Below are 16389 nucleotides of genomic sequence, written 5' to 3'. Positions count from 1 at the left end.
ATGGGGGGGCCAAGGCAGAAAGATCACAAGGTCAGGAGATCGAGACCAACCTGGCTAACATGGTGAAACCCTGTCTCTACTAAAAATACAAAAAATTGGCCGGACGTAGTGGCACGTGCATATAGTCCCAGCTACTCAGGAGGCTGAGGAGGAATCGCTTGAACCTGGGAGGCGGAGGGTGCAGTGAGCTGAGATCCAGCCTGGGTGACAGAGCAAGACTCTATCTCAAAAAAAAAAAAAAAAAAAAAATACAAAAAATTAGCTAGGCATGGTGGCAGGCGCCTGTAATCCCAGCTACTCGGGAGGCTGAGGCAGGAGAATCACTTGAACCTAGGAGCCAGAGGTTGCAGTGAGCCAAGATCACGCCACTGTACTCCAGCCTCGGCAATAAGAACGAAACTCCATCTCCAAAAAAAAAAAAAAAAAAAAAAAAAACCACTGTCCTGAAAAAGCCAATCTGACTTTTTAAAGGGTGAGGCGTGTATATTCATAGAAATTAGACTTCTTTGAGGGTGGAGGGAAACACTGACTTTTTTTTCTTAGACTGGCAATTGCTCTACTTCTCTCTCCAACAATTCATTTTAGTAGGAACAAAGCTGGACATTGTCGGGGGAGAAGGAAGGGGCTATGCAAACATAGCCTTCCCTGTTTTTGAAATTTCAACAGTTTCCCCTCAAGGAGGAAACTAGACATAGCTAAGAGTCATCCTTCAACTCAGCCCAGATATCACCTGTCCAAGATGCCTTCCCTGAATTCCTCAATCACTTGATTACCACGAAGCATGTTGGAAATTACATGCCTTCTTTCAGTCATCTCCTCTAATGGATGACTCACTACTGAAGGGCAGGCCTTATGTCTTTATCTTTATAGCATGTGGCACAGTGCTTGGTATGTGGCAGGCACACACTGTTTGTTGAACCGTATACCTAATACAGCCTATTTAGCTATAGAGATGAGGCGTATGAACATATGTATGAACTGGTGGCTCAAAACCAACAGGGATTGCTGAGCATCCACATAGATGACTTTATCCCTTAAACCTGAAGTCCCATCTTACCCTTAAGATTCAGAAAGTTTTTAAAAATATTTGGCATTACTGTTTGCCTTCTAAAATACAGATATAGTTTTAACATTTTAATGACTCAGTCTTAATTATGAATCTCCAATTATTAATATTATGACGCACCATTATTCAATTTAGGATTTCAGAAAATACTAAACTAATTGCTTTTAAAGATTAAGGGGACTGGGTGCGGTGGCTCACGCCTATAATCCTAGCACTTTGGGAGGCTGAGGCAGGCAGATCACAAGGTGAAGAAATCGAGACCATCCTGGCCAACATGGTAAAACCCCATCTCTACTGAAAATACAAAAATGAGCTGGGCTTGGTGGTACACACCTGTAGTCCCAGCTACTCGGGAGGCTGAGGCAGGAAAATCACTTGAACCGGGGAGGCGGAGGTTGCAGTGAGCCGAGATCGCACCACTGCACTCAGGTCTGGTGACACAGCAAGACTCGTCTCAAGAAAAAAAAAAAATTAAGTGACCACTATTAAATCCTGGGAACCACTTTCAGACTATTTCTACCTCCATCTTACAGTCATTTTGCATTCCTTTCTTCATCTGTGGCTTTTAACATGCTGATGGTTTGTAAAACTTTAAAGTTAAAACAATTTTTTAAGTAAAACAAGAGTCTTTCAAAGTTCTCAGAATGTACTGGCAACCATTTTAGCTGCTTAAAGACATTCCTTTTCTCCTTGTACCAGTGTCGGAGGTATGGGCTTGCTAAACGATACAAAGGCCCTCTGCTGTGTCTCCACCCCATGAACCCTTTCCTAACAACCACAAGCTTAGGGGCTGCCCACTCTATGTGAGTCACACTATCTTTGCTGGCGTACTTTGTATATTGTTTTCTTTTCCCATTCCTTGTCTTGGGAAGCACTTAGTGTAGGCTATTTTAATTAGCTCTTTCCCACTTACTCTCCAGTATCACACTGGAAATTTCTTAAGGCAAGTATCTATTCTGACCCAAAAGTTTCAGGCAAATGTTTAGTAATGCATCAGTTATGTTTTAGGACGTATTCAAAGGTATTTAAATAAACAAAGGTAGCCACAGTGATTCCACTTAAAAAAAAGTGATCAGTGACTATCAAGATGAGAAGTACCTAAATAATGTCAATATGGGTTAAGTGTCCAACTTTTCAACTTTTACTAATTTCATTATTCCAACTCACTGATAACTTAGGAAAGTACTATTTTAAAGGTTTCTGAGGCAAATATAAAAGGATCAGGAATTCTTGTAAAGGGGAAAAAAAGCAGATGGGGAGAAGGGCCTATAAAGTGACTTGGAAATGTATCAATTAAATGTAATATGTTGGGATTCAGATTCAAACAGACCAACTGTTATTGGGGGTGGCGGTGGGGAAGGGAAAGAGACAGAATTTGAATGAGTATCAGGAAAACTTGAATATGACCTAATTTTTCATAAAATTAAGAAATTGCTGATTGTGATAAAGACACTGTGTTTAAGTGTCCGCTTTTTGAGATATATACTGAAGTATTTGTGAATGAAACTGGGCTTTCTGTCAAAATAATGAGGATAGCAGGGGGCCAGGGGGAGTAAGGATCACAGGAGAAATGAGACTGGTCTGAGGCTGGGTGTTGAGTCCATGTAGTTTCATTGTATATTTCTCTCGACTTTGGTACATGTTTGAAATTTTCCAAGCTAAAAAGGAAGAAAGCATTAGGAGGTGTCCTGTTAATTCCGTGGTTGGCCATGGCTACCACCCATCCCAGCTTTGGACAGCGTCCTGCTTTCCAGCAGGTGTTTCTGTTCCCACAATGGGTTGTGTGTGACACACCACAGCACTCCTCTCTAAGGTTCATGGCCTTATACAGACACCACCCTATTCTCATTCCTACCCTGCACAGGAACCCAACCTCATCTAACACAGAGACCCTATCAACCTCCATCACAGCTGGAGATTAAACCAGTCAGTTGGCTAACAACAGCTCTGCAAACCATGCTGTCTACTCCACACAGCCTGGAGCCAATACCATGTTCCCGTTTCTGGACCTCATCACTCCATTTCAAGGAACCTAAAACAGAAACAGAATACTGAGCCTGACAATGGTCACACACTATTTCTGCAGAGCTAAAATCCAGCACCACTCTGCTCGGAACTCTTCCTCCAGACACCAGGATGATGCCCTTTGTGCAGTACCCTACTGAAAAGGTAGTCAGCACCTCACCACTCCAGATATGCTGTGGCCCCGCCCCACCTGGCTCCTTGCCCTGTACTGTTTTGTAGCATTTTTCACTGCCTGCCAATGGATTACAGGTTTATTTCTACTTCACTACCCCTGCCTAGAATCTAACCTCCATGAAGACAGGGACTTTTGCTTTCTTTGCCTTTACCTATGTCCTGAGTTTCTCAACAGCAACTGGAACATAAAAAGAGATCAATAGGTATGTGCTAAATGTTCAGGATGCCAGGAAAGTACAACCGTCAAAGAGGGTTAAGAACGAAAAATTGACACTCTTAACGTAAACTAAAAACATGTACCTCACCAGCCCACACATCTACTCCATGTACTAGAAAGGTGACATCACGACGCTATTTTTATTCACCATTTTATTTAGTCTTTCCTAAATAGCTGAAAAATTGATGACTACAGGATCACATGAATAATGATCGAATCTGTCAGTGTGTGCCAGAAAAACCCCATGGGGCCACAGGTCTTCACATACCCTCTACAGTATCTACATTATATACACACAAATTACCTCAAAATTTAGGAATGAGTGCAAATTACATTAGGGCTTTTGAGGACATATGCCTCTGTCACTTTTTTTTTCTCTTGAGATGGAGTCTTGCTCTGTTGCCCAGGATGGAGTGCAGTGGCGCAATCTCAGCTCACTGCAACCTCCGCCTCCCGGGTTCAAGTGATTCTCCTGCCTCAGTCTCCCGAGTAGCTGGGATTACAGGTGCCCACCACCATGCCCAGCTAATTTTTGTAATTTTAGTAGAGATAGGGTTTCACCAGGTTGGCCAGGCTGTTCTCAAACTTCTGACCTCAGGTGATCCACCCACCCCAGCCTCCCAAAGTGCTGGGATTACAGGCATCAGCCACCACGCCTGGCCCTCTGTCACTTTTTAAATCCAAATCAGTGTCCTCCTGCAGCCCTACCCAACATAAATACCCACCAGCCACCACCCAGGAAATTAGAGTGACACCTATGATGCCAGTTGCAGTGACAGGGAGGGCAGTTCAGAGTGCCAGCTTCTTAACACAAACCAGCTCTACCTCCTAGATGCCATGTGATCTAGGGCAAGGTAAAGTGCCTCAGTTTCCTCATCCGTTAAATGGGGAACAATAGCAGAATCTATCTCATAGGGTTGATGTGAGAATTCAGTGACTTTGTATTAGGTAAATAGCTTAGAACAGCTCCTGGCTGATATGGTTTGGCTCTGTGTCCTCACCCAAATCTTACCTGAAAGTGTAAACTCCATAATCCCCACATGTCAAAGGTAGGACCAGGTGGAGGTAACTTGTGGTTTCCCCCATGCTGTTCTCATGATAGTGAGTTCCTGTGAGATCTGATGGTTCTATAAGCATCTGGCATTTCCCGCGCCTGCACTCAGCCCATCCTGCCGCCTTGTGAAGAAGGTGCCTGCTTCTCCTTTGCCTTCCGCCATGATTCTAAGTTTCCCGAGGCCTCCCCAGCAATGCAGCACTGTGAGTCAATTAAAACTCTTTCCTTTATAAATTACCCAGTCTCAGGTATTTCTTCATAGCAGTGTAAGAACAGACTAATACACTGGCACACAGTCAAGGTAAACCAACTTAGCTAATATGTCCAGTATTATTTCTACCACATCTAAACCCACTCACACACACACACTGTAACATAATTCTAGACAGTACTTATTTTCAAGAATATAGAAAAAAGAATCTTTTTTTTTTCTTTTTTTTTTGAGACAGAGTCCCATTCTGTTGCTAAGATTGGAGTGCAGTGGTGTACTCTTGGCTCACTGCAACCTCCACCTCCCAGGTTCAAGTGATTCTCCTGCCTCAGCCTCCCAAGTAGCTGGGATTACAGGTGCATGCCACCACACCCAGCTAATTTTTTTGTATTTTTAGTAGAGACGGGGTCTCACCAAGTTGGCCAGACTGGTCTCGAACTCCTAACCTCAGGTGACCCACCCACCTTGGCCTGCTGGGATTACAGGTATGGGCCACCTCGCCCAGCCTGAATCTGTATTTTTTTTAAGCCTGAAATAAATGGTGAGAATAGATAGTGTGTCATAACCTAGTAGCAATTCTGCTGTAAATCTGGTTTAATTAAAGAATATCATTAGGAAGGTAATGTAAGCTTTTCAGAAAAGCAGGCAATTATTCAGTAACTCCCAAATGTACAGCTGAGTGCGTGTTAAATGAGATCATACACTTAAGGCACTCAGCACAGCATTGCATATGAAGAGCACTCCATGGGGGATAGTTTTTGTTTTGTTTTGCTTTGAGACAGGGTCTTGCTCTGTCACCCAGGCTGGAGGGCAGTGGCACAATCTCAGCTCACTGCAACCTCAGCCTCCTGGGCTCAAGTGATCCTTCCACCTCAGCCTCCTAAGTAGCTGGGACCACGGGCATATGCCACCACATCTGGCTAGTGTTTTCTGTTTTTTTGGTTTTTTTTGAGACGGGGTTTCATTCTTGCTGCCCAGGCTAGAGTGCAATGGTGCGATCTTGGCTCACCACAACATCTACCTACTGGGTTCAAGGTTCTCCTGCATCATCCTCCCGAGTAGCTGGGATTACAGGCATGTGCCACAACGCCCAGCTAATTTTGTATTTTTTTAGTAGATACGGGGTTTCTCTATGTTGGTCAGGCTGGTCTCAAACTCCCGACCTCAGGTGATCTGCCCACAGCAGCCTCCCAAAGTGCTGGGATTGCAGGCATGAGTCACTGCACCCAGCCTAGTTTTTGTATTTTTGTAGAGATGGGGTTTTACCATGTTGGCCAGGCTGGTGTCAAACTCCTGAGCTTGTGCAATCCACCCACCCAGTCTCTCAAAGGGCTGGAATTACAGGCATGACCCACCACGCCTGGCCAAGCGTAGTTCTTCTTATTCTTGTTATGATCATGAATCTTGATGCAAAGTGGGATCTCAAAGACCTCTAAGGCCCAGGTTCTCTCCCTTTCCACGCAGCCTAGAAATCTACAGGGGTATGAGTCAGGAGCTAACATCGCCCAGCTGTCCTCTGCTTCTACGTAAGCTTTCCTGCTTTTATTCCCCTAATATATTAAGCTTCTGCATGAGAGTCTACATAAATGAAAGTGCTCTGCTGCAACAAAAAGCTAGAAAGCAGTGATGTAGTCCCACTGTCCACTTTACAGACGCAAAAGCAAGGCCTTGGTGGAGGTCCTGCAGCTTCTCCAAGTTCTGACCGTGGTCAGTCCCCTCATGGAACAAGAAATCAGGGCTCCTGAAACCTCATGTTTCCATTACAATGCACTACTGTACTCAGAGATAAATGCATCACAACTTCTACCAGAACCAGCTTCCAAAACCAGATTTTTCCCCCTTGAAATCTGACTTATTAATTTACACCCCTCTCAACTCACCATAATTTCTCTCTGTTCCTCCAGATTCTTCAAAAAATTTGAAAATTCACGTAAGGAAGCATCTGTAACAAGAAAGGAGTGATTATTTGGTGGCCATGGCAAAGGAAAACAAACCAAAATCTCATGTTTATTTACCTATGCATCGTTCATCATCTGTCACAGCATCACCGATAAACTCAAACTTAAAGTCTCTGAGTGAATGAGCAAACTTCCGCTGGGCCACCGACAAACCTAGGAAGAAAAGTATAACGATGACTTGGGTTATTGTTTTAAGTCAAGCCATAAAAGAAATTTATTCCTCCTAAAGTTGGTAAAGCTGTAGAGCTGTCCTCCACTCGATCTATGAGAAGGCATGACCCAACTCCCTTGCCAAATGGCCTGCCATCTTCAACCTGGCACGCTCTGGGTAGCCTTTGCCTTCTAGTCTATACCCTGCCACAGAACAGACGCTGGAGAAATGTTTATTCCCTCCCCCACCTTCTTATTCCTCAGATCTGATTCTTTCACATTGTTCCCTAAAGTATTCTCCCTTTCTCTGCTCATGCCAGTCAGGATGTGCCCAATTCTAAAGTTCAGGCTGTGATCAGGAACACACACACCTGATAGTGGCTTGATGCGATCTGGATGCCTGCCATGGTTTCAAACATAAGGATCTCAAAAGCCCAAGGTCAGCCAACCAGCTGCTCTTAATCGATTGCCAAATAACCACTCCAGTCAGAGAAACCCAGAAGATTCAAAAAGAATGTTCACAGAAAACAGCATCAGGGAGGGAAGTGAAGGCCAAGAAGAAATGGTAGGAACAATTAATTCTGCAAAAGACCTACAGAGGTCCTCATCTTAATTGGAGATTAACAGAAGAGTGGAAAACTACTTCTAAAATAGGCTAACATTTATTTTACAGGCCTTGCACCATGCTAGGTGATATGCATATTTCATTTCATTCAAAAATTCAAGAGATATATAAAGATTATTATACCATTTTACAAAGAGGCCAAACCTCAAAGATGTTGAGTAATCTGCGTAAGGTTGGCACAGCTACAAACAATAGCAGCAAAGGCTTAACTATTCTTCAGAACCACTGGTCCAAAGGCCACAGCCTGACAAGTATACAATCCTGCCTCTGATTTAAAGCACTTTCTAAGAAGGTGTTCACTGATTTCTGCACTTCACACAGCTCCTGTCTTCCTGTATGTCTCCTTCACACATTACTGTCATAATGAAGATGAGTCATATTATGGTAATACAATTGTCTAACAGACTATTTTTAGAGCAGTTTTAGGCTCACAGTAAAACTGAGCTGAAGATACAAAGATTCCCCAAATAGCCCCTGCTCTGCCATGTGCACAGCCTCTAACCCTTTTAACATTCCCCACCGTCAGTTTTTGAAACTTCATTTTTCCTCATGTTTATCGTGCTGTTCTCAATTTTTTAAAATAATATGTAAACACTGAAAGACCTAAATATGAAAAGGCAAAATTGTAAAATGTTGGATCATACAGGATTGTAATTTCCTATACCTAAAGTATAGAAGAAAAGCACCAAGCATAAGGCGAAATGGGATGGATTGCAAGCATGGACCAATCCTCCAGCCCTCCTTGTAGGCACATCTCAGTGCACTGACATTGCAGTTCCTCCCATGGAAACTCATCTATTTCCCACCCCTTGAACCTGGGCTAGTCTTGTAGCCAATAGAATACAGAGAAAGTGACACTGTGCCAATTCAGAGCCTCCACCTCAAGGAATGTTACACACCTCTGCTCCACTCTCCCGGAACCCTAAGTCCTCCATGAGAACAAGCCCAGGCTCGCCAGCTCACTGATGAATGACTCCTGGCTCAGTGGCCCCCTAGTTGCCGCAGCAGCCAGCCAGCCTGCAGAGGCAGAGCTTCCCTATACATGCATGAGGCCGTTCAGAGGGACAGGTAACTGTCCAGTGAGTAAAGCACACACTGAAATAAATGGCTGCTCTTTTAGTCATTAGGTTTGGGGGTGATTGAAAAGATAACTGATAAAGAAAAATAAAATGTGGTTGTGTTAAAATGTAAAATATGGCCAGTGTGGTAGTTCACACCTGTAATCCAAGCACTTTGGAAGGCCAAGGTGGGCAGATCACTTGAGGCCAGGAGTTTGAGACCAGCCCAGCCAACATGGTGAAACTGAAACCCTATCTCTACTAAAATTACAAAAATTAGCTGGGCATGGTCCTGTACACCTTTAATACCAGCTACTTGGGAGGCTGAGGCATGAGAATCACTTGAACCCAGGAGGAGAAGATTGCAGTGAGCCAAGATGGTGCCACTGCACTCCAGCCTAGGCAACAGAGGAGACCCTGTCTCCAAAAAAAGAAAAAAACAACTGGCCAAGGTAGCCCACGCCTGTAACCCCAGCACTTTGGGAGGCTGAGGCAGACAGATCACCTGGGGTTAGGAGGTGGAGACCAGCCTGGCCAACATGGTGAAACCCCGTCTCTACTACAAATACAAAACTTAGCCAGGCGTGGTGGCGGATGCCTGTAGTCCCAGCTACTCAGGAGGCTGAGGCAGGAGAATGGCATGAACCCAGGAGGCGGAGGTTGCAGTGAGCCAAGATCATACCACTGCACTCCAGCCTGGATGACAGAGTGAGACTGTCTCAAAATAATAAAAGTAAGTAAATAAAATAACTTAGTTCCTAATATAAACCAGGTCAACATACAATTGTTCTCTAAGATCTAGACACACTGGCTGCTGTTGGTTCACACATACCAAACTCACTCCAGTCTGAAAACCCTTAACTTTCTGTTCCCTGAGCCCACATCGTTACTGGCCCGCTCCTCCAACACCACAGCTCAGCTCAGGAATCCTCCCCGCCTCAGCCTTCCTAGGATAGGGCCAGTCCTAGGCACCGTGATCCTCTCCATTCTACTGCCGTCTTACTTCCTTCACAGCATTTATTCATCCAAATTTATTTAGTCAATATTTGCACATTGTTACCTATCTTCCCACGCTGGAATTTCATTTCCCTGAAGCTGTCAGTCTTGTGCTTCTCTATGTCACTGAAACAGCAGCCAAAACTGTAAATAAGATATAATAGGCTGGGCAAGGTGGCTCACGCCTATAATCCCAGCACTCTGGGAGGCCAAGAAAGGCGTATCACCTGAGGTCAGGAGTTCACCTGAAGTCAGGAGTTCAAGACTAACCTGGCCAATATGGTGAAACTCCATCTCTACTAGAAATACAAAAATTAGCCAGGCGTGGTGGTGGGCACGTAATCCCAGCTACTACTTGTGCTAAGGCACAAGACTCGCTTGAACTCAGGAGACGGAAGTTGTAGTGAGCTGAGATCACGCCACTGTACTCCAACCTCGGCTACAAGAGTTAAAGTCCATCTCAAAAGAATACAAAATAAAAAGATATAATAGGATGACTTTCTTTTTAAATTTATTTCGTTTACCTATTTCTGAATATTGATAGTTTGTGGACTTATGATTTTTAGTAGTACATATTATTCTATTTTGCTTTTTGCTTTGCCAGATCGCAATAGGATCTTGTTTATATGTGTACATTTTCACAGAATATATACGAACATATTTACATTTACTTACCTATGTATTTTTTATATATTGCTATGAATAGACTGGCATAAACTATATATTCTTCCATTGGAGCTGTTCCATTATTTTATCCAAAATTACTAGATCAACGGCTACAGGTTATTTTAAAGATGATGTTTCTTATGGTCAGAATAGTAGGCTCTCTGGAAAGTTAAAACTTAAATGCACCAATTTTTCCAACATTTCATGCCTAATTTCATTAGTTGAAAATGTTTGTAATAGATTAAATTGGGGCTTATTTGCATAACCAATCTGATGTATTTCCAATAGCATGCTTTACACCTGTGCTAAGAATTATAGTTATATCACTTCTTCATTTTAAAACATAAGCATTTCTGTTACTCATTTTCCCCTTCCTGGTGATCTCCTCCTAGGGTTACCAGAGTTTATTATGCAAAATTTCCACTGTTAAAAATCTGACCACACCATATTCTATTTCTTTGAATAATTATAAATGTAATTGCCTTTCCATTACTTTATGCATTTTAAATTTATTTTCCCACGCAGTTCATATTTTACAGATGTCTTCTTCCTTTCAAAACAAAAGCATAAGGCAGTTTGCTAAACTTAATGCAGTTCATTAAATGTATTTTCTTTCCAATATCATTGCACATGAAACCCAAGCAGTTTCTCACTGATTAATGTAGTTACAAAGACCAGTAACATCTCTGCCTGAGTTAGACGCGGGGTGGGGAGAATAGAGAAAACTAACCAACTAACTTTTTTTTTTTTTTTTTTAAAGACGGAGTTTTACTCTTGTCACCCAGGCTGGAATGCAATGGGCGTTATCTCAGCTCACCGCAAACTCCGCCTCCCGGGTTCAGGTGATTCTTCTGCCTCAGCCTCCCAAGTAGCTGGGATGACAGGTATATGCCACCACGCCCGGCTAATTCTTTTATTTTTTAGTAGAGATGGGGTTTCTCCATGTTGGTCAGGCTAGTCTCGAACTCCCGACCTCAGCTGATCCTCCCACCTCGGCCTCCCAAAGTACTGGGACTACAAGCGTGAGCCACCATGCCCAGCCTAACCAACTAACCTTTACTGAGTGCCTGCTCTATGCTAATTGACTTACAAATATTATTTCAATTACTCTTAATACACCAGGAGGGTAGGTGTTGGTGTTATCTTTTAAAAAAAATAGGTTCAGAGATAGTTTAGTGACTCGATCAAGTCACAGACCTCTTTACACTGCTGGTAATAAGTCCTGGAGGCAAAGGATCAACTCCCTGGTTTCTCAGACCCCCACCAATGTCCTTTCCATTTCACCATTCAATCTTTCAAGAGATTTCACATTATTCTCAGGTCCTCTGCCCAGATCTCAACTGGTGTGAAACCGTCAGGCTCTCTAAAGGACCCTAGTGCAGAATTGTAAGTAAATGGAAAAATCATTTATTTGTACCTCCATGCCCCCTATTCTCCTCTGCCTAATTCCTGAGTATTGTGAATTAATACTGCTCTTGAGATACCCTCAAGGCTGTTATATATTGGTAGATAATGCCAAGTCTGACTGCACAAAAAGCACAGCTAACACAGAGGAATGAATGTGACCTGCACCCTTCAAATGAACTCGCCACTTCAGAGTCTTCCAGACTTGAATTTTTGTGTCTTGATCTGCAGGCAAATAGGAGAGACAGTGTAGGTGATCTAATTCTTCCCAGGGTTAGGAGCAGTTTGAGAGATGAGGAGTTCTATCTGAGATGTGCTGAGTTTGAGAGGTAGGATACCACATGCAGAGATCCAACCACAGTTTGAATTCAGGTGTGGAGAGCCTCCAGATTCTGGCCTGAACTGCCACTGCTTGTCCTTGATTCTACAAATAAGAAAATTATTTCTTATAGCAGAGCCACCTATTTATCAACAATTTTTAGTTAAGATCATGAGATATTAGACAGACAGACACTCTGCTGTCTGGAGGTGGGGAGCATCTCTGTTTGGGTCACCCTACCTTGACTGCCCATCTAGGATTATCATGTCAGTGCATGATAATCCCTTAAGTTACAAGCCTGAGCCCTGGTCATGAAGTTGTCACTACTAACTCCTACAACTTCTCATCCCACCAGTGAAAGCACTCATGGAGATGCTTTTAAAAATGTTGGCATGTTCTACTAATGGCTTTAAAAGAAAAAGGATATAGTCAATAAATATACTCTTATCACTCATTCAATCTAAATACAGGATTTTTTATAAATCATAATAGATTCCACAGCCCTTTTCAAAATAGACAAATTGCACCTGGAAGCTCACATTCTTTATGTAGAGTGCCAAATAATTAGATTATCAACTACACAAAGGTCTGCTGAGGGAGCTGCCCCCGACTCTGCACATCAAAACATGCACCAAAATTCTTCCATGTTTTATCTAAAGGGTACAGACTCTAAAAACTTAGTATCTTTCATGCCAGGGAAATAATGTTGACATTAATCCAAGAAACTTGAAGTGAAATGAAATTCCTCTAGCACTGTAGACTGGCTTCATACTTTACAAAAGCAGCAGTGGTACTATATACAAAAATGGCATTACAGCTTCTCCGTACAGGTTAAAAAAGAAAGCAAATAACTAACTCCATACAGGTTAAAAAAGAAAGCAAATAACTAACTCATTTTGTAGGTTTAAAAAAATGCTGCAAACAACCAATAAGCCCAGAATGCATCACGGGGCTAGTTTAGGCCTAAAGGCCAAATCACAGGCTGTTCTAGAAGCAGCTCATGGCCCAACATTGTCTCTGGCTCTATTCCGGTAAAGCATTCCCGGCCCTAACTCTGAGTCCAGCTTGCCTGGGGTGTCTGTGTAATGAATTCTTATCACAGAATATATAACATCTGAAGTCACTTGAATGACCTGAAGTGACAAATTTATGGGGTAAAAGGAAAACCAGTGGAGCCCACAAAGGTGCATAGGCCCCAAAAGACACCCATAAACCTGGAACACAGAGCTCAAGGCCAATATGGCACATGAAGGAACAACCAAATACCAAAATAGCCAAATAATTATGAAGAATCCTCCAGGAGTGATGTGGGGACTCGAGAGAATCCCACAGGTGGCTCCACAATGGAGACCACCACCCAGCCCTTCCTAAACATTCCACAAATGCTGAGAAACTACTGGGGCTAGGCACTGTCTTAGAGAGAGTACCTGCTACATCAGGAGGAGATGGGACAAGAATGCTGGTGACCACCTAGTCCACTCATTTTCCAACTGTCTTTGGCCACAGACTCCTCTGTTTAAAGAAAATCTTATTTACAGTAAGAACAGGAAAACCAGATAAAACAGCTGACACTTATGTATTCGTTTCCTATTGCTGTAGTAACAAATTACCACAAATGCAGTGGCTTACAACAACGCTAATTTACTATCTAACAGTTTTTGGAGGTCGGAAGTCTAAACTGGGGGAAGTCTCATGGGGCTAAAATCAAGGTGTCAGCAAGTCTATCTCACTCTGTCATCTAGACTAGTGTGCAGTGGCACTATCACAGCTCTCCGCAGCCTTGAACTCCTGGGCTCATGAGAAACTCCCACCTCAATCTCTTGAGAAGCTGGGACTACAGGCATGAAACACCACCACCACGCCTTTTTTTTTTTTTTTTTTTTTTTTTTAAAAGAGATGGGGTCTCATTACGTTGCCCAGGCTGGTCTTGAACTCCTGGGGCCAAGTGATCTTCCTGCCTTGGCCCTCCAAAGTGCTGGGATTATAGGTGTGAGGCACAGCGCCCAGCCTGACCTTTGTTTCTGTCATCACATCTCTTCTGACTCTTTTAAGGACCACTGTGATTACAATGGGCCCTAAAATAATCCAAGATAACCGCCCCCACCCCCCGCCCCCGCCCAATCTCAGGGTCTTTAATCACATCTGAAAGTCCCTTTTGCCACGTAAAATAACATATTCACAGGTTCCAGGGATGATTAGGACAGGACATCACTGGAGGGCCACCATTCTGGCTACCACACCTTTTAACATCAGGTACTCTACCAATCACTTTACATCTGTAGATTCGGTTAACTATCACTACAACAGACAAGGACACAGACACAGGTTACCCAACTTGCCCAAGGTCATATGACTAGGAAGTAGCGAACCCAGAGATGCGTGCGTTGAGAGCAGACTGAAGGCGGACAAGGTCGGCAGCAGGAAGGTGACACGTTAGGAGGCTCCTGTCCTCATCCAGGTGAGAGATGAGGAGAGTCCTTTAAGGATTTTCTGGTAACTGTGCCAATATCTAGTGAGACTCACAAGTCTCAACCTAATGACTGTGGGCTCTAGGTGCAAACAAATCTTTTAAGCTTCTTGGCTTTGACACCAAGGAAGCCTGGTTTATGGGTGCTGTGGTAATTAGTAGGGTGGTGGTTCCTCTGTATTATGGGTTGAAACTGTGTTTTACCCAAATTTATATACTGAAATCCAAATCTCCAGAACCTGAGAATGTGTCCTTATTTGGAACGAGGGTCTTTACAGAAGTAATCAGTTAAAATGAGGTCACTAAGAATGGGCCCTGCTCCAATATGACTTGAGTTCTTTTAAGAAGAAATTAGGACATGAGAGACACAATATACAGATGAGAACACTATTTCAAAGCATTGTTTTTAAAGATCATGGAAGTTACATTCAATGACAAAACACAGCATTATTCAAACATGGTAGCAAATACAGTAACTTGGCAAATAAACTGGTTTCCCAAATATGCTAAAAAAGGGAATACCGAAAGAAAAACAAACCCACATGCAGCAGTAATGTCAAGACAAGTTACTTTGTTAACCACAGTATACACTTAGGGCCCAAAGCAAATATTAGTAGGGATTTAGATGTCAGGTGTTCATCTCACTTAATATGAGCTTATTCACTCCTCCACCATTGGAGTATCACCATTTCACAGCACAAATGAGAAACTTAGTTACTAATCAAAGCCAAGAGTTACTGTGTAACTCCCTCATTTCTCTCAAATTCTTTCATATTTATTCTCCTTCAAATAAATGTAAAGCTTGTTTAAAAAAAAAAAAAAAAAGATACATCCTAGCAAAGGGCTAAAACATCCTCTTTTGTGCTAAAACATCCTCTTTTGTGATCCAAGATAAGCCAGGATGACAAGAACTAAAAGAACCACGAGAAATGACCAATGACTTGTTGGGCATCTATCACCTGCTCAGCACAGCCCACAGTACTGTATGAATACAAAGAGGCTGAGGCTGCTGCCCTAAGGAGTCCACGCCCTAGATCTGAGAGAAATCACAACCCCGTGTTGCATAGGAACTGAGGGGTCCAGATTTGCAAATTCCACAGGAGTGCAATAGAAGACATATTCCAAAAAAAAGAAGAAAATAAATTAGTGCTATCAGAAAAATACAGCATGGAATATGGAGACTTGAAGACAGTACTAAAAAGTGAGTTCAATTTATGTCACTGTATACTGCAGAATAGGTATTAAGGCAATAAGAACAAAATGAGAGTAATCCTTTCGATGGGAAAGGAAAAGGACTACATATGCTATACAGCTGCTGTTAAGTTAGAAGCTTTTGAATGCAAAGCCTCAAATAATGAGAATACAATTACAAAGAGACCAGGAAAACATGTGAGCAACTTGCTGTGAGAAAGAACTCACAGTACAGCTATGTCTGGGATGTTCTCCCTGGGCCTCTGCCATTAACCTAACTTGGCTTCTCTCTGTGTTTAGTTTTCTCTGTCGCGTGCAATTGTCACATCTTCTCTTCTACTTCGTATTAATTCTTGCTGTCAGACTCTGTTTGCTGCCTTGTCACTGCCAGGCAGGACTGTCCTCATGCCATTAGCTCATGGCATTCTTTCAATTTCGGCTCCCACGACTTTTTCCTTCTGATTTCCCAAATTAAAATTCTCAAGAGAATCAAACTGGCTTGGCTCATGTTTTTCCCATGGAAGGCCATGACAGAGATAGCTCTCTGGTGTCCCATCCGAATCAAATCAGCCACCCCAGGAAAAGGAGAAGAGGGAGGACACAGTCCTCAGAGAGCTTTCTCCCCAGCAGGGGCTGCGGGCAGAGCGGTGTCCTTCACAGGAGCTGTGAAGTAGCTAGCAGAGGCCGTGAGTGACAACTCCGGTATAGGCCAGTGAGTATAAAAACATCCCTTAAAGGCCAAAATTATGTTTGAAGACTTTACTACCTTAACACATACAATTCTTTTATTTATTTATTTATTTTAAAG

At 42.8% G+C, this 16389-nt stretch overlaps 1 protein-coding gene across 3 annotated transcripts in view; it reads right to left on the bottom strand.

The window, feature by feature from the left end:
* The window catches only part of ARHGAP10 (Rho GTPase activating protein 10), a 333388-nt gene that overhangs the window by 236678 nt on the left and 80321 nt on the right, over positions 1 to 16389 (bottom strand). For all 3 annotated transcript variants that reach the window (XM_015139311.3, XM_078002317.1, XM_078002316.1), the window contains exons 2-3: positions 6763 to 6858; positions 6628 to 6689 (exon numbers count right to left, since the gene is read on the bottom strand). In XM_015139311.3, the coding sequence (XP_014994797.2) occupies positions 6628 to 6689; positions 6763 to 6858 (158 nt within the window). The remainder of the gene's footprint in view (positions 1 to 6627; positions 6690 to 6762; positions 6859 to 16389) is intronic.

This window comes from Macaca mulatta, chromosome 5, assembly GCF_049350105.2.
Source record: "Macaca mulatta isolate MMU2019108-1 chromosome 5, T2T-MMU8v2.0, whole genome shotgun sequence".
NCBI classification, from domain to species: Eukaryota; Metazoa; Chordata; class Mammalia; order Primates; family Cercopithecidae; genus Macaca; species Macaca mulatta.
This window is presented reverse-complemented; position numbering and strand designations above follow the sequence as displayed.